General features: G+C 43.3%; 1 protein-coding gene and 1 long non-coding RNA gene across 2 annotated transcripts in view; one reads left to right on the top strand and one right to left on the bottom strand.

Annotated features, from left to right (window-relative positions):
- The window catches only part of SHISA6 (shisa family member 6), a 251,390-nt gene that overhangs the window by 213,865 nt on the left and 14,365 nt on the right, over nt 1–23,160 (top strand). The window contains exon 4 of the mRNA XM_040530952.1: nt 13,661–13,723. Coding sequence (XP_040386886.1) covers nt 13,661–13,723 — 63 coding nt within the window. The remainder of the gene's footprint in view (nt 1–13,660; nt 13,724–23,160) is intronic.
- On the bottom strand, nt 4,515–5,159 carry LOC121057180. The gene is made up of 2 exons (XR_005813687.1): nt 5,064–5,159; nt 4,515–4,990 (listed from the first exon to the last, which is right to left on the bottom strand). It is a non-coding gene; the product is annotated as an uncharacterized LOC121057180 (long non-coding RNA).

The raw sequence follows: 23,160 nt of genomic DNA, 5'->3' as shown, positions 1-23,160 counted from the left end.
GATCTGTGCTTCATAGGAGGAACGTCGTACTGCTGGCGGTCAGAGTTAATACAGCTGTCCTCAGCTATTTCAAAGAGTGCATGTCACCCTCTCCCACATCCAATCTGATGGAATGGAAACACTGCAGGAAGAGAACAGATGATTAATAGCAAAAAGCTAGATTTTGATGCTGGAATATACAGATATTTCTACAGGAGTTCTATTTTGAAAGCCACCATTCAATGTGACTCCAGTTAGACTTAAGCAGATGCTTAAAGTTAACCATCTGCTTAATTGCTGCTAGGATTAGGGATGGATTTAAATAGAGCTTTTAGTTCTTCTTTAACATAGTGCCACTCTCTTTTTGCCTTAATAAAGCACTTATGCCTATGGTTCATTTTAAGTGTTTCATTAGCTCTAGTGACTTCACTTACATGCTTAAAGTTAAGAATATGATCAGTGTTAGATTGTATCAGGGTCTTAATTGTCTGTACAGTGCTGGCCCAAAGCAATGTTCAGCAGTTAACAAACATGCAAACATGTCCAGCTTCTGGGAGCTGAAAATGCCAGAAATCAGCAAAAGGAAGAAAAAAACTTCAAACAATCATGACACAAATGTTCTTGTTCCTGGCCCCTAGCAGAGAACTGTGCAATATAATGAGAAAGTCCCTGCTTCACTGTCCAGGCACCTTCAGGCCGACTGTGTGTCACTGGCAGATTGACAGCAAGTGAATTTCTGTGTCTTCAGTGTGATTTAAAATCAGTTGATGAGTTAAGAATCTGCTTTCCTTTAACATCATCTTGGTTATAAGAAGGTACATTTCCCACTCCCAAGCCAGAGCGGAGGCTGAAAGGACCATGCCCACATTCTGGTGCAAGCTCACAACCCACCCTCCTCGCTGTGGTCTGTGGGCATCTTCCTCTAAGGCAACAGGAAAAGTGCCTGCCCCAAGCTATTGAGGGGGAAATAAAAACTCAGACCAGGAAATTAATTAGGTGCTGGAAATGAACTGACTTCACATCTGGGCTTGGAGGAAGAGCATTTTTCTCAAGGAGTTTCAGTCTGTTTTGGTTTTCCATCTGGGTGGCTGGACATAATGAGTGATTTTACAAGAAGAGTTCCCTGCCTGCAGTCCAAGCTCAAGGACCCATAAAGAGGTGTTTTCCTCCCTTGAGTTTTTCTCCCAGTTTGAGTGTCACATTCACTTAGAGATAAAATTTCAATCTGCAATTTCACTCTATATAAAGGAATTGAATTAGTTACTATCCTTTCTGTGCCTGGCTAGTCAGGAGACAGTCCTATGTGGGGTGGATTTTTACTTCTAGAGCTAGAAGTTCCTTTTCCCCTCATTTTCTGAGTGTTTTTGCATGTGAGGTTAGGCACGCTGCAAATTCACCAGCCACCATGCTGGCTCTCTTCTCTGCCACCATGGTGCTACAGATGCCATTGAACTCCAGCAGCCTCCTGGCTCCACTGCTCTTTAAATCCTTTTTCCTGAGAGCTAAACCCCAAACTGGTGTTTGCTTTTCTACCTGACCCAGGGAGTTAGAGCACAAGGGTGTGTTAGAGCATCTCGTGGGGTTTCTGTTTTTCTAGCCCATGACATAAGACACAGGGCCACTGGACACTGGTGCAGTGGAGCATTGGCTGCATCACTGACTGCATACCTGTTTTCAGGAAAACCCACTTGGTTGCATGGGAATCCAAACAAAGTTTTTTTTTGTCTGTCAGGAAGCTGTCACTAGTGAATTATGCCCAGACTGTAACAAGCAAGGTGGCCTCTGGCTTTGGCTTTCTGCTAAGTAGTCTGTATGTTCTGTATAAAGGGAGAGCAGGATGGGAGGGTCAGGCTTCCTGGATCTGTTCCCTAAGGCGCAGCACTGAAGAGGGTATTTGGCTTTCTGCTCTCACAGTGAGAGTGCAGTCCAACCCCACTGGAGAGCCCTTCCTGTAGTGATTTCATCCTCACTTTTTGGTTGTCTTGATACCTCATGAAAGAGGGAAAACATGGGGAAGACTTTGTGTTCCTTTTCCTTCTCTTTCCTGCCAATACCATGGGGTTAAAAACAACCATGTATTTCTTCCAAAGGTATTAGCGTAATTCTTTCTCCACTCTGAATGTGCAATAGCTGGCTGTGTTCCACATAAGATTGCATTTAACTAATTCTGCTTTAGAGACCCATACTGTTTATATCCTCTAAAATCAACTTCATCTTCAGAAATGCCCTTTAAAGGACACTTTTTTTTTCTTTTTTTTTTTTTTTTTCTATCTGACCATATGTTTTCACTGTGATCTGTGTATTTTAGATGTGTTTCCAAAGGTTAGCATCCAGGACTGCTCCCCCCAGATGCTGTTTTTGCATTGCTATCTAATGTTAGTCATGCAGCCTGCTCAGCTGTTTGATTTTTGAGAAACCCAGTCCATATTTATCTAATTACTTTGTGTTTGGAGAGTCGGTGAGAAGTTCTCAAATGCAGAAGAGATCCCAGGCACTGACTGTCAACACCAGCTAAGTTTGTACAGTGCAGTTTCCCTCCAGCCATGCAGAGCTTTCTGTCCCAGAAAGAAGGTCCCTGTTCTCTTTCTTTTCATCTGGATTTCTTATGTTAATTTCCCCATTTCTTTTTCCTGATTTATGCTGGAACATGCAAGAAATGGCAGCCTTAAATATACAATAAATAAACAAATAAATAAATAAAATCAAAGAAAATCAGAGCAAATAAAGTCTGAAATGCTACGGAGAGATTTTAAACTCTAGATTAATTGTGAGTTCAAACGTCCCCATTTTGGGGGGGCTTATTGTCACTATTGCTTTCTAAATACAGAGGCATGGCTGCTGAAAAATTCCTACGCAGGACAGGTTTCTTTTCCAGAGTCTCCTGCTGGTGAGTCTAGTTAGCATTGGAAAAAGCTGCACTATTTGATAGATCTTATATTCCATTGTGTACCTGGAGGAAAAACATTTCTTCATCAAGAAAACAGCTTTCTCCAAAGATGCTTCAAAAGGTATCTGTTTCCTTGGAGAGGGATATTTGAAACTGTATAACCTTTATCTTCAACACAGTGTTGTTCTTTTAAAATATCATTTTAGCCAAGATTGGGAAATATTTTTTTTGTAGTTTTCTTTTTCTGTAGGTGTATTTTTTAACTCTAGTTGCTTAAAAACAAAAGTTGTGTTTTCCTCGTAGAGAGGTCTTCCAGAGAGTTTTCTTTTGCAGTTTGGCACTGATGATTTTGAAAGAGTCAGTGAATATCTACACAAATGCACCATGAAGGAGAGATGTACTTGTGTGTAGGAAGTTCAGGGGTCGGTATAGCTTTCATGGTATGTGTTGCATCACTAGATTTAAGACACGTGTAGGAGGAAGAAACTCTACTGTGAATGAGAGTGTGAGTTCTGAGTGCTTTCAACAAAGACAGATGTTTTTGTGAGCAAACTTGAAGCTCCATTGTATGAGGCAGTCCTTCTCACACTACCATTGTTTGCTCAGATGTTTGTGGGAGAAGGATCATTTTCCACAAGGGATTATCTTCCACCTGTTTTTGGTGTATCTAACAGGCTGTGTGATTTTTCTCAAGTGGTCAGACTGACACTCCAGAACTTCAGAGCTCAATGCAGCTAGGTATCTTCCATCTGCAGCTCTATGTTTGCCTCCTCCTTGATATCTTACTGTTCATTTAAGCCTCCATCTCCTGTAACCTTAAAGTAATGAATGAACAATACCCGTTATAGTGAAGCAGTTACAGCTTCCATACACAGCCCTACCTGTCACAAAGCCAAGGAAAGGAGAGCATTTCAAAGGAAGTGAGATATTCCCTGTCCCCACATATGCTTCATTATTCTGCATGAGGACCACCTCTAACCACGGTTGTCCAAGCACTTCAGCCTCCAGACTGGATGATTGCACCCATCTGCCTTTGAATCATGCATTTCTAATACATTTACCCTCAGCTCCCCCCATGCAATCGACTATTCCTGCCAATGCTGACAGGCTCCAGAAAGTGTGCATAGAAAGTCAGACATAAAGGATTAAAGCTGCAATATGTGATCTTCAGTAGCCAAAATAAGATCCTTCTGGGAAGATAGTTCTGGTACTTACAGGTGTTTGAGTCTTCCAGTTTGGGGCTGTGCACTGAGCATGGGGCAAAACCCATCATAGGTGGTTTATACAGGTATATGTATAAAGCATATGCACTCTCACATTATGTCCCTGTAGAGATACATACACACTTACATAAAAAACCTGCTGATAAGAAACTGTAACCAGCCCAACAGTAGAATCTTAGCTTCCCATCAGTAACTTGCTCTGTTACAGCCAGTACTTCATCTGGGTTGACCTGGGTTCTGCCATTTCTTTCCTTCACTCGTTAGACTAGACTCTTCATACGTCCACATAAAAGTAATTTCAATTTCAAAAGACTTCAACTTCTGTTGCAAAAACAAGAGGTCAAAAAGTAGCTAATGACCAAGTTGAAGTTTCCTGTGAAATCTTAGCTCATACAGGTCTTTATGCACATGATGGATTTTTTTTATCCAGAAGAAATATCTGCCTTGAAGCTCTGTTTGGATAGGGTAGCTCTGGGCATTAGTCTCTACCATATAGTGGAGCAGGAGCACCAAGACGTGAGAAGCAGGCACCACCTGACAACTGGGCAGGCTAAACACTTGGCTGGCTTCTCTCTTGACACCAGTGGGGAGGCTGCAGTCAAACCACTGCACAAATCCTGCTGGCAACTCTGAAGCAGCCTGAGGAGTGAGAAACACTCACCTGCTGCCTGACCTTGCTATGTGCGCTAACCACAGAGCCGAGCTGGCAGCAAGGACTCCTGGTGCCCTCAGAGATGCTGCTGAGGGGGCAGGCAGGAGGTGACCTTCTGTTGGAGGATGCTGGGGAGGCTCTGCCAATGTGGGCCTGCCTCCTGGGAGCAGCCTGGAGGAAGCTGAGCCATTCAGTTAATCAGAGCCTTTGAACGTCACTTTGGTTTCTCGTTGCTGAAGTTTCCAACACCTGCAAGAAGATTTTCAAAGGTGCTGAGCTCCATCAAGCTTCCACAGCCATAACTAGCGGGATGTGCTCTCACCACTGTGATGATGGGCTCGGGGAGGAGAGTAACCAGCCTGGGACGGGGCTGGGGTTGGGGGAGCATTTCCAGCTTCTCCATCCTCCCTGTGCTGCTGCATGGCCTCAGGAAGTGCTTTCACCTGCATTCTTCATTTTCCTCACGCATAAACCAGAAATGGTTGCACCTGCCTTACCTTCCCCACAAAAGTGGTATGATTAATTAGCATCTTAGTTATGCTTGCAAAATCCTAATAAAAATCCCCAGTACAATCTGCAAAATTTGACCTGTCTGTTCCATGGGGGTTCCTCAAAGTAATAAAATCTTGCAGATGCAGGTACAATTGCTCTCTTGCTCAGCTTAAATCTGGGGCTAACAGAGCCCACCCTACCTGCAATGAGAGTGTAGAAACCATTTGTGAGACTTAGATGAGAACTAGAGGGAAGCCTGTATGGAAAATAGACAGTTCCATAATCAGTTGCAGTATTTGGAATGGCGTGGATACTAAAGAACAGGGCCATTCCACCCTTAATGAGGATTAAAATACTCTTGAATAGCTGCCTTATTCCCTGAGCATCCCTGTTCAATGAATGAGTCATAGGATTACAGTTGAAAAATAGCTGGAATGGTGGAACAAAAACCTGACTTAATGAATATCAAATTAAATGGTTGTGGACAGCCTTTAAATCTGGTATCTCCAGTCCCTTTAATGACTGATGTTGCTGAGTTCACTAGTAGCTTAATTTTGTTTTGACATCTTGGTGTCCGTTGCTACCTTCCCTTTTTGGGTGTCAGTTTGGGTATCGTTAGCCAGGTGCAGAAACACCTGCAAGCTGGATATTCGTAGCATAAAAGTATAAAGTAATTAGTTATTGGCTAATGTACATGAAGAGACGAGCTGGGTTTTAATGAGATTAGGCCTTAGCATCTGTATGCTCATCACCCTGGGTAAGGCACCACAGAGTCCTGGCTGGGCAAGTCTCCCTTGGGAGGGAGAACCAAGGCTCAGCCTCCCCCAGGTCCCTGGGACAGTCCCCAGGCTGAGAGATGCCCTCTTGCCACCACCCTGTCTGATCTGAACTGTGGGAGAAGGCTTCCTGTACAGAGAGCGTCGCGTGTCTTCTCTCCTCACCCAGGCACGCTGCTCGGCTTTGCCTGACCAGCACGGCAGCAGTTGAAGGATGTTCAGGAGGTACCCCCTCGACCACAAATTGTGGAAAAAAAAATGCCCAGTGGGGACAGGCAGATGATAAACTGGTAGCTTTGTGCCACAGGTACTTACATTCTCATCATCACTTCTTGGTCTGCTTTCTTCATTGCCTTGGGGGTCTCCATCTCTTTCAGTTCCTAAAGCCCGTAGTCTTTTGCTGCATTTAAGTACTCTGGAAGATTAGCTCTTGAAGGGGTTTTTCATTTCACTAATGCAGATGGCAAACAGTTATCTTGTCATCAGAAAAATAAACTGCTTGTTATGTCTTTTGCTGAATATCTCAGCTGGAGAATAAGGTTGAAGGTAGGCAAATGCTGAGGCTGCTGAAAAGACCAGAGGGGCAGAAGGCAAGAAAGTATATTTCATAGGGCAATGGCTTCTGTTGAGTCCATTTCTTTGGTCCTGTCAAATATAGATTTAAGAGCAGTTCCCACTGCTTTAATAACTACTGCAAAACTAACACAAATTATTGCATGACTTTCAAAGCTATCATATCTGTTATATGCTGGCATATATAAAAATATCCTTTCTTTGCTGTTTTTATAAGGGACTTTATTAGGGAAGACAGACCAGAAAATACAGCAATTTCTTTCCGTATTCTGACACTTGCTATTTTTTCCATTGGAGATCACAATAAATCAAGTTTTTATTAACAATAAACACATATAAAATCCTTGAGACTGAAAAAAATATACCCTAGAGTAGAGTAAAACAAAGTAGCAAAGGAAAGGTTACTTACACAGAGGTCCTTACACAAAAGAATTGTTTCTTAAGAGCGTCTCCTGGATAAGAAGTGCAAGGGGAATTCTTTGGGGTATATTTAAAGTTTTCTTCACCAGTTACTCAGAGTTTTACACCCTGAGGCAGACAATTGACTTTGCGATTTATGCTGCAAATTAGAGCTGTCAACCCTGACCACAGGAAGAAGAGATCCTCTCAATGCTGAGATCGATACCTCCGCAGATGAAGACCCACCTCTGAGAAGAAGGGTGTGAGGGGCTGTTCAGTCCATCCCACCCCTGGAGCTGACCCAGGGTGCTCTGATTTCACATGCCCATTAGAGATGCTCTCAGGTCCCCAGGAGTCTGATCCTGATCTGCTCTAGGCACTTACAATGCCCATTGCCCAGAGATATTGTCCCATCGCTAAAGTCGCTCAGCTACTTTTTTTGTTGTTTCGGTGACCATAAAGCATTCTGCATATTCAGTGGGAAAATTACAGCTTTGTGTTTTATCATCCACAGTAAAGAAGACATTTACGTTTCTTAAAATCAATCATTGGATGCCACAGCTGACACCAGACTAAGTCTTTTAAAAAATGCAGTGCACTCTCAGCAAAATCTGGGAGATTATTAATTGAGAGATCTCTCCTCTCCATCTGGAGATGCTGGCTCGGGATACTGAGGAAACGATCTTGGGGAAGTCTGGGGAGCACCTGAACCCCTCTCACGTGCCCATACCCACACCTCTCTGAGGCCTGACTCCAAGCCCAGCAGAAACCCCCTTCCTGCAGGAGACACCTGGCCTGGCCACAGGGGGCTGCCAGCCCACCTCAGTGTCACCTCCATGGGGAGACCTGGAGAAACAGGAGGAAGGGAGGAGGAGAAGAGACAACGAGAGCTTGGTGACAGTGCACAAGATTATCTGATGCCCTCAGCACTGAATGACGGCCTGCCTTGGAAGAAGCTGTCCCCTTTTCAGCATCCAAGATGTCACTGCCACGGGCAGAATTTGGGTGCTGGGGCCTGTCCCCAGCAGTGCTGGCACTAGTGGTGGCAGGGGTGTGAGGTGGGCAGCACGGCTGGGGCTAGACATGCCGTGCACGTTGTGTTGTCGGTGGGGCCACTTCCCTGGGGCGGCTGCAAAGGGCCTCCTGCAGGGACATGACCAGGCAGGAGATGTCAGCTCAGGCTGCTTTGGGGCTGGTCCCATGGTTGTCTAAGTTAATGCAGGTGCTTACGACTGGGTCCTACGTGGTAGCATTAAGCCTTCTGGAGGGCTCGGACAGGCTGGTACCTGCAGCAGAAGGGCCACCTGAGCAAGGCAGCCAGACCACCTAGACAGGCCCTCGTCCCCTGGCACCTGCAGACTTCTCTTTCTCCCTCCTAAAGACTTGGTCTTTTCCTCACCCCGGAGGGACACAGCCTTCTATTGACCTGTGCCACACTTCTCCTGCACCATCCCTCATGCAGGCCCAGCATCCCATCCCTTCCACTCCATCTTCCCTTCTCCTGTCATTAACGCCCCCATCACAGCCCCATCCCCACATGGCTTCTAGTTCCCAGAGCAGCAGTTATAGGATTCACATGTAGACCACAGACACAGTCTTGTGGGATGCAGCATTTTGCTCTGTCCTAACTGCATGAGCCCATTTCCTTTGCAAAGAAACCTGAAGCCCTTACAGCCCCGTCTGTCCATGGGGCTTCTCCTGGATTCCCAAGGCTCTGGGACCACAGGTTTTCTTTCCCACTGTAAAATGCCTCTTTCTTTCTGCTGGTTATTGTGTCTGATCACTCCTCCAGCTGTGCTCAGAAATTTTGCATTGTGGTCTGGCAATTCAGAGCACTATGAATCCTTTATTTCCCTAATGGAGTTTCCTAGTAAATAGCTTTGAACTCAGATCCTTGTCTCTACAATAGATATGCTTCTGCCTAACTGGCACTTCACAATTAACAGCATTATCTTGTTAAACCTGAAGAGGTGTAGGAAGGCTCAGCCATCATTTTAAAGCATTTTATTGCTTAGAAAGTGTTTACAATAGGCTACAGAACTGTAAATGAAGACCAGTACTGCATTCAGATGCCTGATTAGCTCAGCCACATGAAAATGACAATAATTCAGGATATGACTTCTGGATGCCATTTCTTAAACGGTAACCTAAGAGCATGTGAGATTTTTCAGAGGAAAGACGAAGGGAGGGAAGGGAAGGGAAGGGAAGGAAGGGAAGGGAAGGGAAGGGAAGGGAAGGGAAGGGAAGGGAAGGGAAGGGAAGGGAAGGGAAGGGAAGGGAAGGAAGGGAAGGGAAGGGAAGGGAAGGGAGGGAAGGGAAGGGAAAAGGGAAGGGAAGGGAGGGAAGGGAAGGGAAGGGAATCAGGGTGAAATGGAAAGCTGAGTCACAAGACCATGGCCTACTCATGCTGATATAGTCATACTGTCCTCAGTGAAGAGATATCTTGCCCCAGCAGTGAGGTTGCCAGAGCAAGTCACTGCTTTGGAGTACTCTGTGTCTCGAGGAGAGGAAAACTGTTGTTTCCCTTCTGGAACAGTTAATGTGCTAAAGTTTTGCCAGTTACTGTTTTAAATGCTCACATTTCACATGCATGCCTCCATCATCTCTGTGTAGCCTTTTATCTGTCAACTCCTTTAGTGTGAGCAGCATTAGTAGAGAATAGGACAAACAGTTTGTATCTTTGGATGTTTTTAGCAATTTGATTTGAAAAATAGCTTTGCCATAGCCACGCTGGAAGTCCTTGCTGTCCTTAACTACGCTGCATAACTGCAGCCTACGCCTGGCTGAAACCCAGAAGAACTAGCATAGGTACCACAGGCTGCTATACAAAGCACATGGAAGTATGGAGACCTCCTGGGGAAATATCTCACTTTTTAAAGGGGAGAAATGGCTGTGTAGAAATTTTCATGCTCAGTGAAGTTACCGGGTGAAAATGTCAAGGATAAGGTCATCATAAAATACAATAGGCTCATTACTCATTACCTAGTTGCACCTTTCAAAAATAGATTTAATAATTTATAAATTAAGTAATAAATGGTGGATGAATAACTGATAAAATACATAAAGAATAACAAGTTGAACATGATCCCATGATGCACTCTTGTGGCAAAGAAGGCCACCAGCATCCTGGGTGGCGTTAGGAGAAGCACTGACAGCAAGTCGAGGTGGGTGATCCTGCCCCTCTGCTCAGCACTGGCGAGACACATCTGGAGTGCTGGGTCCAGTGTTGGGGTCCCCAGCACAGGGTAGAGAGAGATTCTAGAGAGGCTCCAGAGCAGGACCACAAAGATGTTTAAGAAATTGGAGCATCTGCTATATGGGAAGAGACTGAGAGAGCTCAGACTGTTCAGTCAGGAGAAAAGAAGTCTTGGGGAGGATCTAATCAATGTGTATTGATACCTGATGGGACAAATAAAGAAAACAGCCAAGTTCTTTCACTGGTGCCCACTGATAGGACAAGAGGCAATGGTCACAAACTGGAAACGGAAAATTCCAATTAAATTTAAGAAAAAACTTTCTTACTATGATGGTGGTGGAACACTGGAAGTACTTTCCATCAGTGGAGATATTCAAAATCCAAATGCTGGCCAATGCTCTAGCTGACCCTGCTTTGATTAGGCGGTTGGACCAGATGATCTCCAGAGGTGTCTCTAGTCTCAGCAGTTCTGTGATTCTATGAACTCAGGAACAGAAAAACAGCTGTAAGAGAGAAGCAGTTGCTCTCAGGGCACAGACACCCCTGATGCACACTGAGGAGAATGGCTGCCTTTGCAACCAAAGACCCTACAAATTCTTCATAGAGGCGGCTGCTCTAAATTCTGTATCTGGCAGTCTCAGCAACCCAGCTGCTGGCTGTATTGACTGAACACCACTCAATGGCAATATCCAGAACACATTTGTGCCTGACAGTGTCATGAACTGAATATAATTGAAGTCTGGCCCAGACCTTATCTCTAAAACTTTTCAGAAGCACAAAAATTTAGACCATCTAAGAGAATAATCAAGTTGCTGATTGACAAGTCTCATGATCTAGAAATATCTACTTTTGGAGGAGTTTTCTAATAATAAAGTTTTCTTACTCTGGCCAAAAAGTATGAAAGATCTAATAGGAGTTGAAGACAGATGATTGAGAACTTAAGTATATAATGTTTTTTGGTAGCAAAGTCTAAAAATACTGCAGTTATTTCTTTTAAGTATGTGTCAGACTTACCATCATGTAAAGTCTTTTAAAACTGTATTACCAAAACGTCTGTTTGAACTCCAGAAAATGTTAAAACATAATGTAGAAATTAGTGAGCAGAATTCTGTGCCATACTTGCTGGAAACTGGATGACAAGTGTCCTAGCTGATCCCAAACCTCTGAAAGTCCCTCCAGACTGAGAGGGATTCCAGAAATATCAAAGAGTTAAATTTATACTGTTCATCTTCTGATCCTGTTTTCACATTAAAGTGAAATGAGACAGTATGGAGGAACAGAAACAAAATCACAAGTAATGACTGCAGGATTTTTGCTTGCTAAAAGTAACCAACAATTGAAGATCCAAAGGAAAATTCTATCTTAGGAGACCTGTCGGCCGCTTACTTTAGATGCCTGTGGGAACCTGACCTCCTTTCAAGGTTTGCTCATAACATACTGGTAGCCAGGCTAATAAGCTTTCTAACCTTCATTGGCTGTGTATTTGATAAGTATCTATTTTCTAGATGGAGATGCTAAGTAAGTTAGGGTGCCTAGTCTGTTGACATCCAAAAAAAATAAAAATAAAATAACCTCTGGTTTTAATCCTGGCTGTACACAGACATTCAGCATGTTGTGCAAGAATGAATTTCCAGTAAGATAAAGTAGCAAACGAATCGTGTCAAGCTGTTCTTTTAATTATTATTGTTTTTAATGTGCTTTTTATCCAGGAGAATAGCTTGTATGAGGGACCAAGACTTTAGCTAGGTTTTCAGTAGTTTGTGGGAAAGTAATGAGACTAATTTGAGAAACATGGTGCTAATGAACCTCGATAGGGTAGATGCCATAATGGCTGACTAACCATAAAAAGGTGAGTAAATATCAGTAGAAGATGAACTGATGTAATTTCCGCAGTCAGATCTTTTTGTTACTGGTGGAAAAGGAATTGGCTTATTAAACTTGACAGATGATATGAAGCTTGGATGACCATAAGTCTATTAGAAGATGGGACTGGAATTTAAAATACTCTTTAACAAAAATTCGAGAAATAGACTGAAAATAAACTGATTAAATGGAGAAAAATGCTATGCATTGGACTGAAACAAGAATACTAAAAAAGTTTGTATATGTTGAACAAATGGACAAGTTTGCAGTTCTTTTGAAAAGCAGGAAAAACATAACGAATCATATTTACAATCATTAGGGAAAGGAAAATATCGTGCAAGTTTGTGTGAACAAGAGTAGAGCACTTAGAAAAATCCACACACTCCACTTTGTACTAGTACGGTCTCCTTCCCCCGCAAACATGTCCCAGACTGGGTACCAGGCTGGAGAAGGATTTAGTTTAACTCGTAAAGCATGCAGGACACTAGGATGAAAACAAAGGCAAAACAAGCTTTAATAGGGAAGTGTAACAGGAAATGATGTCATTTAGCTTGAAGAGGTAAAGTTAAGGGAACACAAAATAACAACTTTGCCATAAAAAACTATTGCAGAAAGAACAGGGATTTTCTCCATGTTCCTGGTAAACAGGAAGAAGCAGTAAAAAAAGGTGGTCTAAAAAAGCAGTAAGAAAGTTACTATGAAAACAGATCTCCTAGGGACAGAGAGAAATATCCATGAGAGGTTTCTTAAGAATAGCAATTAGACATTAGGCATGAGATGTAAAATCCTTGAAATCTTCTCCCCCCTACTTTAATACAATCCCCATACCAAACAAAAAAGTACTGGACAAAGACAGGTAATTCCTTATTGAATGTTTTTTCTGGAAAATAAAGATGACAGAAGTCAATCAGCAGTCACTTGTCTAATGTTTTTTGTTACAGTGAGACAGAGAAAAGAAAGTTTTCCAACCCAGAGGACAGTTACTAATCACAAAGGTAGCAGTCAATCTGCCTTTGACTGCGCCCCTCCTACTTTTCGGCATGGTGCATTTAATATGAATCCACCAGGTCTGTGTGGTAGTCTCAGCTCTCAGGGGAGAGAGAGCTGCAGCCCAGGTGCAGCTGTTGAACTCTTCCTCCTGCATTTATGAAGCTCCTTACTTGATCCTTCCCTAGACTCAATGTGACATCGCTGTCATGTAAGGTTGTGGTCTCAGTGGGAGAGTCTGTTACCTGCGTAGCTGGGGATAATGTCCTGGAAAGCTCCATGTGGGATGGAGAAGGAGGAGTGGAGCTGGGGCTGTGAGGGTTCCAGCAGCTCCCAGGAGAGGCACCACTGGTGTTGGTTGTTCCTGGCTAGGCATGGCTTCGTACCTTTACAGACAACTCTAATTTGCAGGCTCAGCAGAAGGGAGCAGTTTGCCCTTTATCATTTCTTCTTGCATCTGGAATTTTAAGTGAACTACATAACAGAAACTTCTGCTTTCTTAAGCATTTTCTTCTTTCTTTAATCATGCTGAGATTTCCTGTGAATACTGTGAGCTGTAATTATCATCTGTAGATCAGTGATTTTGCTAAGCTGTTTCTTAAAGGGATCTTTTTTTTTTTCTGTGAATTTCAGATGACCAAGAACAAAATTATAATCAACTGATACTAAACAGTGCCACCCAGACACCTACACATGGTAAGAGAAAACAAAGAGCAAAATTACACTTGTTGTAACTTTCCTCTGCCAGCCAGTAACATTTACTGGTATCAAAGTATGTTTCATGTTAATGGAATGGTTCCTATGGCAATGATGCATGAATGATGGATTCCATTAACATTAAACATAGGACCATATTTTACATTAGTGCACACAATTAATATGGCCCAATCTTTTATAGCTTTACCTATCAACCTTGTGGTTCCCCTTGGTCTGGTTGTTCCTTTCTCACTATCACATCAGCAAAGTTCTGTGAGATTTAACCATCCAAAACAGTAAAAATGATAACCAAAGAAAAGTCCATCTTGTCAGCCAAGCCCCTCAACTCATAGTGCTGCTTGTGCATTTTTTTTAAGATAGGTTAGAAGGACAGTGAATATGGGGTAAGGGCTTTTAAGCTGGCATGATTTGGTATCATAATATGTGGCCAGAATTTGGGTTAGCTCTGCCTTAGCTCCCTCCTTGCTTTGATTGCCTAGGCTCAAGATTAGCAGTCAGGTGTGGGCAGCATGTCCCTCCCAGCATCGCAGCAATCACAGACCACCCAGTCAAACCATCTGCCTCTTCCCGGCTCCATCCAAACCCAAACCAGTTGCTGGTCCCCCCTGCCGCTGTGTAATCAGTGCAACTTCTGAGTGCACCCCAGCCCTCTGTGCTTTCTTCCATATTCACCTGGTGCCTTGTCTGGGTCCTCCTCCTTGTTTTCCCCTGCACCCTTCACCCTGTGAATGTGAGATATTCCTCCAGCACTCGCAGCTGGAACCTCCTCTCTGCTGAGGAACAAGTAAATGATGAGTAGATCTCATCCTAATATGTATTGGTTCCCTCTACCTGTAGCTCTGAATTGCTGTATTTGTTACTCTTTGTGTTCTGGCATTTGTTTTTAACTCTGTAACTTCATCTTGACAAATATTAGGGAACTGATTTATTGTGAAAGTTGTGTGTGCTTGAATAGGAACTTCCACACTTTGTTGTAAAAAAGGGTGGGAGACCTAAAAAAGTGTCCTCAAAGCTTTGGTGTTTCCCCTTCCTACTGGGTGGGTCTTGCTGCTGCTCAGTCTGCATATTACTTTCAGTTGTAAGACTAATATTTTTTTTCTTCCCATCTCCCAAAGAACACAGGGGAAACATCAGCTTTAGATCTTGCAGTAACGTAGAAATATTTATTGAACATGATTTGAAGGCCTCAAACTCTCTCAAACTACCTTTTAAAATATTTTTTTCTCTCTTTTTTTCTTTTCTTTTTTTTTTTTTTTTAATACTTACTACTTTCATGAGAAAAGTAATAGTGGAACTGTATTGTCTTCTTTCTGTATGCTACCACCTGTTCTTCACATCCACAATGGCCTGGGATCCCAGATCTGCCCCAAAAGACACAGATAAGCCCAGTTTACCTGTTTGTGGTCTGAGTGCAGAGGTTTTAACATAGCTCCCCCACCAGATCCCTATTGCATTCAATAATTCAGAGTAACAATGTGCTAGAACAGTCAAACTTCCCTCTGAGCCTGACAGATGCTTTTCTTTTTTATCTACTTGAGAGACAAAACCAAAGCAGAAGTGTTCGTGATCTTGGATTGGAAACTTTGTGTTTGTTTTTTTTTTTTGTTTGTGGGTGTGTGTGTGTGTTTTTTCCCTCCACTACTGTGCCTTAAAAATTGATAGTTTTAAACTAAACAAGGGGAGATTAGAGGTTAGGAAGAAATTTTTCACTCAGACAGTGATGAGTCACTGGAACAGGTTGCCCAGAGAGGCTGTGAATGTCCCATTCCTGGAAGTGTTCAAGGCCAGGTTGGACAAGACAACCTGATCTAGTGGGTGGCATCCCTGCCCATATCAGGGGGTTGGATCTGTGTGATCTTTAAGGTCCCTTCCAACCCATGCCATTCAATGGTTCTATGGTTTTAAACAGTTTGGTCATACAAAGCAATTTGAATGATATGACTACAAGTAACTGTATGATTCGGAGTCATATTTGGTTCCTAAGTTATCCATATGGTCATGGACACTTTCATTTATGATACAGGTGTGTGCTGTTGATGGAGCCGTTGCTTGGTGTCTTTAAAGAGCTATTTGGACCTTTCAGATAAACGATCAAAAGGGAGAATTCAGTATTCATAATTTATTGCTGAAATTGTGAGTAAATTCTGGCAAAGCCAAAGATTTAATTTAATTCTCTTCCAGGGTAGGACGTGGCATATATTTTCTGTGTGATTATGCAGATTTGTAGGTGGACATGAGTTGTCTTTCTCAGCACTGCGTTCATGAGCTCTGTCCCTTAACCTTTCGTACCCACCACACTGTGACACCTTCTGCAAGGAGCAGAAGAAGGGAAAGAAGCCAGTGTCAGGCTCAAGACATGTCCTACATCACAAGTGGCCCAAGTTCATTCTCAACTGAAGTAAAACAAGCAGAGAAATGTTCTCATGATACCAGCAGCAAGCAAGCGAGGCAGTAGATGTAGGTGACATGCCTCTAAACAAACAACACTGTTAACGCAGAATATCACTTCAGCCTGAGCAGCCAGAAAATCCCCCCCGCCCCGTGTCTGGGGATGCACTTGGCCTGGTATATATGATGGGGAAAGTGAGTTGTTGCAAACTGGAATACCTATCAGGATGAAAACTCAGATCCTCTGGGCTGGTGATCCCATCCCTACCATCCCAGCAACTTTGTGGTTCCTTACTTTCTCCCATTATTCCCATTACAACGCCTCCCCGAAGTCATATAACCCTGGCAATAATCAGAGGAGGCTCTCCACATGTGATAGACGTGGGGCCCAGGGCTCTGCAAGGGACCTTCTTGTCTAGGAGGGATGAAAGCCAAGCCCCCTGAGCTCTCCTTTTCCCACACTGTACCAGCTAGCCTTTGTAGATGTAGAGCAAATGGCACCAGACCATTGGCTTCCCCAATGGTCTTGGGAATCATTACAGGATCTAAGCAGGGAGGAATGATCCAGATGTGCTGTTGCAGTGGAGCAGCTGTTCCACCAAACAGTGTTTTGGAAACAGCTTTCTGTACCTCTGTCTGCAACTCAGTCTTTGTTCAACTGAGACAGAGGATTGCAAACACCAGTTTCCATGGACTGATATTTCCTAGTGGCCCATGTCTTGCTGCATGCAGATGTCACTGTGACAAGCCTCTCTGAATGCACGCAAAGCTTATCAGCACCATATGCAAACACTCCCTTGTATTACTGTGGCAGTTTTTTCCTGCAAATAAACAAACTGAAATAAAATAAAGTAAATCCATGCTCACAAGGACCAAGGGAAAAAAAAAAAAAAAAAAAAAACGAAAGAAGAAAGAAGAAAAAAAAAAAAACGCAAATTTGGCATGAGTTACGTGAGCTCTTCACATTCAACATCAGGTTCCCAGAGGTAAAACACCAAGGGTCTCAGTTTTAACCTGGCTTGGGGTTGCGGCACACAGCTTCTCAATGCAAGGGTATGTCCATCGCAGTGGGTCATGCAGCCGTGAGATCATGATGTGATTATACCAAATTCTTCTGATGCAGGAAGGAATAACCACTAATTAATGAGGGGATCGTGTATAATCTGTTCTGTCAGGCTGCTATCATTTAATTAACCTAGTGCTGTTTGCAGCACAGCCAATGCAGGGTGAGAGGAAAGTCTCCCTTTTCATGCTGCCTGGCCAGCAAAAAGTGTTTGCAGAGAGGTGACACGTTTGTGCTGTCCTGTAGAATGTGGCATGTTGGGGAAGACACTTTCCAGTGAAGACCATGATGAATAACCAGAGGCAAGTGGGTCTGTCAGCTCGTGGTCTGCCACACCAGGATTTCATTTCTGCTGTTGCTGAGGGCTCTGAGCTCCCCAGTGTGACTTTCAGCATCTCACCTCTGAAAGAAGGCTGTTGACTTTCTTTCTGGTGTGGGTCTGTTCATGTACCTAATTCATTCCTGGGGCACTGAACGTCCCATTACAGAAATTTCTATGGGTCTTTAGCAACCTCAGTCTAAATTCTGCTCTCAGAAACCTTCAGGCCTCAGTTCCACTGAAATCAGAAGTTTAATGTTGGTTCCCTTAGCTCTAAACTTCAGCTCTAGACATTAGCTGCATATTTTAGCTCCAAATAGAGAATTCCACACCTGCTTTTGGAATAGTGGACATTTTGTATACAAAAGGTGAATGTGAGTGCTCAAGTACTCGTTTCTGTGTGCAACTAAATTTTGCATATGAAATGCAGGTACACCTTTTGATACGTTAATTTATCTTGTTTATCTACTTAGTCTTTATACAAAATAAGCACATACAAAATATTCCCTTATAAAAAACTTAAAATATGAAAAAATATAAGATAGGTGTACAGAACTGAAGCAGTGTAGCATTAGCTATCACAAATATATATTGACTGCCTGGGTTCAGTTTCTGTAAAGCTTATTACTTTATCTTTTACTGCTACTTAAGTTTAATCTCATTATATTTAGTGCATATTTAATTACACTAAACCACCAAAAGCCTTGTATAAACATTTTTATGTCTATATAAATAACAAGGAAATTGCTAAATAATATAGTTAGTAGGAAGTTCACATCAAAATTTTTATGTCAGTTCATTTGAAAATCATCTCAAAAAAATACTTGGTAAAACCAAAAACCATAAGCAACAAATGGCTTCACTTGAAGTTTTTAATTTGGTCAAGTGCTTTTCCACAGATAATGTCTGGGTTTACTCTGACAGAGGTGAATTCAATTCTATAGCAGTACCCATGTGAACTTTAAACAAACTCCTATGTACACATGCATGTATGTGTGCCTCTCATTTATAACCCACCCTTCCTTCCTTCCTTCCTCCCTTCCTTCCTTCCTTCCTTCCTTCCTTCCTTCTTGCCATTTTTTCCTTTTTTTCCTTTTTTTCCTTTATTTCCTTTTTTTTCCCTTTTCTTCATTTCAAACATTCAGGACATCTTCCTTCCCACACAGTAACAGGACTTTGGGGGATATATTGCTATAATAATTCTTGCATCAGTTTTCTAACATCAGACCAGAAGCTTTGATTTGGGACAATCCCAGAGGATATGAAAATGGTTCCCTATACTGTCACATCTCCTCCAGCGATTTGTTGAGAGTTCTATGTCTATTGTGTTTAAGACACTGTTTACAAAATCATAACAATTAAGGACTGTTTAAATTAGATTTATCCCCAGTAGAAATATATGTGAGAAAATTAAAGATAATCAGATCTTCAGTATATAACCTACAGAACAAGTACACACATTATGTTCATTGCACTTTCTGCAAAGCAGCAGGGCTTTAATGATGGAGATATCAGTGGCAATCAGTGATTCAGCCACCTATTGCACAAACTTTGCAAAGCAAAGTACACAGAGATTGGTGTGTTGCAGTACAGTTCCAGTTACACTCTCATGAGGCAGACTGGAGCCAAGTGTTTGGTGAATCAGGATCACCATTCACCTGCCTTGACCTGGAAATTTGCTGGTAATGTCCTTCAGTGCAGAGCCAGCCTCAGCACAAGGGGTGTATTTGTTTTGCTCGGGTTGTGGGTGCACTTGAGTCACGCGACAAGCCTCTGATAACATGTGCTGACCTTCCTTTAGTCAACAGAGGACAGAGAACAACCTTGGGACAGAGCACAGACAGAGGGTTTCAATGGCAGCTTCCTTTACAGGCTTCAGCATTGAAGCAACTGGTCTTTGCTTTTTAGACGAAATATTTTGTGTATTCAGACAAAGGAATCACTGTTTTCATGGTCTTGTTGTGGAGGGACTAAAACAGGGTCCCAGCTCTGTGTGCAGCCCCTCTGCGGAGCATGAAGGCCTCAACATGCAGATGGATGCTGTTCAGACACCCCTGATGTCGCCCATGGCCCACCCAGATGTGCCCCTGTGTCTCCATTCTCACCTGTGGGAGGACCCTGAGGAGCTTCTCTCTATGACAATACCACTGGGAAGCAAAGGGCCACATGAACTGGACAGCTCTGACACTGGCCTCAGGCTCTTCTTACAGAAGCAGAAGACCCTGAACCATAATTGATGCAAAAAGGTGTCTTTATCCTAAGTGGACGTGAGACTGGTGGAAAATAAATAAACTAGTTAATAAAAAAGATCTGGAGGTAAAACAACAGCATCATAAAAGTCAGAGCATGCAGAATTGCTGAACCCAGTGGCTCTTTGCTATTTGCATTGCTAGGAGTGCTGTCGGTGTGGAGCTCCCTGTGGCGCAGCCAGAAGGTTGTGGTGCTCCCTGCATCACCCCCAGCCCACCGGGGGCTTGTTCCTCGCCCTAGTCCCAAAGGGCTGAAAGGAGAGAACCCCAGCTAAGCCACCCAGAGTGGATGATTTGTGTCTCTCAGTGGCTGGAGCTAATATCAACTTACTGACTTTTCTGGACTGCTGCCAGGATCACACCTGATGCATTTGCCTCTTTGGGTCTGCTTCCCCTCCCTGCAGGTGCAAGCTTTGAGCAGGAGGCACTTGCAGAGGTGGAAGGAGTTAACAGGATGATGTTTTCCAACTGCAGTCTCTAATTTGGCAGGAATGAGTCCTGGTCCCAGCTGTGCACCCTTCTATGTGCTGGCTGCTCTCATGCCAGAGCCATGAGTTGTTTTCTGCATCCCTGTAAAAAGACAACCAGCCTAGGGAGAAGTGAAAGTGTCTTTTGCGGTGATTGCTAAGTGCAATCGTACTTTCTGAAGTTTTCCCTTTCGTTTTAGTTGGCAACATTATTCCTGTCACCCTGTGTTGTGGTGTATAACTATGCTATGCGCTGTTAAGCACAGTGTGCTCAGAAGCATCATGTCAACAGTCCCTGGGTGATATAATTCAGGTATATTATTAAATCATGTGCATACGTCATAACATGTAAGGGCATCTTGCAGTGTGCTGGTATAGCTCACTCTCTTTGCTTCTTAACCCTTCAGACTGCTGTTCTGTACTCAGCCCCGAAAGACCTAATCCAAAAGTCATCCTGATATGCAGAGGTGTTTTATTTTCCGCTAACTGAATTTTAAACCCCACATCTCCAACTCCTATAAACAATGACGGCTATTCCCTGAGAGCTGCTGATTTACACCACAGAGGATCTGAGCTGGAAATGTAAAAATCTCTCTGAGATTCTTTGTGAGACATGCAAAAGACTATTAATAACAGTATTTATAACAGGAAAAAAAGAAGTGTGAAAACACAGATAGCTCCCTCCAAAAAAGCTTAAGATACAAGTTGTAAATTTTAATTCCAGTGTGTGAACATCAGCTCTGTGCCTGCTATAGCAGCGTGTCATTCCCAGGATGGCTCAGGCGGTGCTAAGTCTTGGCACAGAAGGCTACCAAACGTCATCAGCAACTACCAGATTTTCTTGAGGAATGTGTCCCTTTGTAAGAGCTTGCATCCGAATCAGAGAAGACTTTGTGTCTGAGCCTTCAAATGGCTGAGCAGAAGGCAGTGCTGGGGGAGCAGTGTGTGCTTTGACAGAGGACTGAAGCTATGATGAGCTGAAGCTGAGCAGCAGAAGGCTTGGTTGTATCAGCTTCTCCTAGGTGACATTGTTTGCTTTCTCTGGGTGAATGTTTTAAAAGGCATCTGTTGAAATGTCTTGCAAAATTCACACAACATATGTGCAGACTCATATGCAAATATGGAGCACATCCTTTTTGCCACTTGAGCTTTGTTTAAAACTTTGCCATAAATTCAAGTGTTTTTTTTGTTTGTTTGTTTTCTGTTTTTTTTTTTTTTTGTCTTGATTATCATCTGCTCCTGTCCTCATACATGAAAGTTTCTGTTCCTCATGTAAACAAACTTTGAAAGAAACTGCCTTCAAAGAACAAGGACAGAGCAAGACACTTCACAGACTTCAGGTCTGGTCTCCACCACACAAGCTTTAAAAATCCTGAGATTGCTTCTCAGCCCTGTGCTTGCACAGAGTTTGCGAAGTGATGAAAGTACAATGAGTCTCTCCCTCAAATGAGAGCAATTTTCTTTCCTTCATAGATTATAAAGCAATGGGGTGTATGCATAAAGCAGAAGTGTGAATCCATAATGTCCACTCAGAGGCCAGCTGCAATTGTCATCCCCAGTGCATGGAGGGAAGTGCTGCAGCCCCCTAAAATCCATGCAGGTGACGTGCCAGCCTCTGGAAAGGCCATTGCAGGAGAGGTGCTCCTCTGGCAATCCCACAGTGCCGCGGTGCTCCTGGTTCCTCAGGAGCAGAACTCTCTGCACTGTCACTGCTCCCATCTGCTGCAGGGTGGCGCCTTCTCGAGTCTTCCTCTAAGAGCCTGGTCCAAGTGGTACAGGGGAGCCTTTCTGAGCCTGGCCCATGAGTCCACTGGTTTTCATGGAAGTACAACAGGGTTTGGACTGGCTCAACAGTTCTGGCCCATGAAGTGGAAGAAATGCACTGTTCTTGCTTGGTAGGTCCCCAAGAAGAAAGATTAGAGCTGCAAAGGACAAGTCTTTGTCCACAAAGATGCCTGCTCCCTTCCTGAGCTTACCGTGCCAATGTTATGCAGCCTCGTGTGTTTGGCAGTGCTGTCCCATGTCACCAGCCCTGCCTGTGGCTGGAGCAATGCAGCACTCTGGCAGCAGCACTGTGAAACTGCTGATGCTCAGCAGAAGAGGAAATTCTGCAGGGTTGAGCCCTCTCCTGCTGAATTAATCAGAGAGACACTTTCTGAATTTTAAGATGTTGCATTGGCTGTAAAAAGGTGTGGTTGCTTTGATGCTGTAGCAAAAGAGAATCTTGAAACCAGTAGAAATGAGGCTGCTGGGTGATGTTCCCATCTCTGTAGTGCGCTATGCACTGGGTGAGCTTCATTTCATCCATGTTCCTCTGCAAATAGCTTTGCAAATTTGCCCAGACATAAACAGGGGTGTGGCTGCAGGATGGAGGTGAGGCAAACGCGGTCTAATACTGACTTTCAAAGGTAAATCCAGTAACCATAGCACATTGTCCATCTTCCAGCGGGCATCTCCCATTGCCCAGAACATAGAACTGAACTGGAATGAGTGGGAATGATGGGGAACAGAGCAGTGTGCCACCTCATCTGTCTTGCAGGAAATGGGGAGATCTTCCTATGTACATCTTGTTAATTAACTATGTCTTGCACCTTCCAGAGGAGCCAATAAGCACCACAAATGAAAAAGAGAGACCAGAGAAAATTGTGACTCAAATACATTGCAGGAGTGATGAACTACTAAGAAACTTCTGCTGAGCTGGTCCCAGAATTTAAATTGCACAAGATGTTTCTCTTTACCAGAGCTTCTCAGGCCTCTGATCTTTCCCTCAAACTACATTATACAAAAGACATCTGAAGTTATCTTTGGTCATTTCAGTTTATCCCTTATTTTACTGAATGATAAGTAGCGGATTTCAAGGTGACTTCTAATTTGCCAAAATCATAATGGTCTGTTCCTGACTGACTGGATGGAAAAAGCAGTAAGAAGAT

Source organism: Cygnus olor, chromosome 18 (assembly GCF_009769625.2).
Source record: "Cygnus olor isolate bCygOlo1 chromosome 18, bCygOlo1.pri.v2, whole genome shotgun sequence".
NCBI classification, from domain to species: Eukaryota; Metazoa; Chordata; class Aves; order Anseriformes; family Anatidae; genus Cygnus; species Cygnus olor.
The sequence above is the reverse complement of the archived record's forward strand: the minus strand, read 5'-3'. Positions and strand labels throughout refer to the sequence as shown.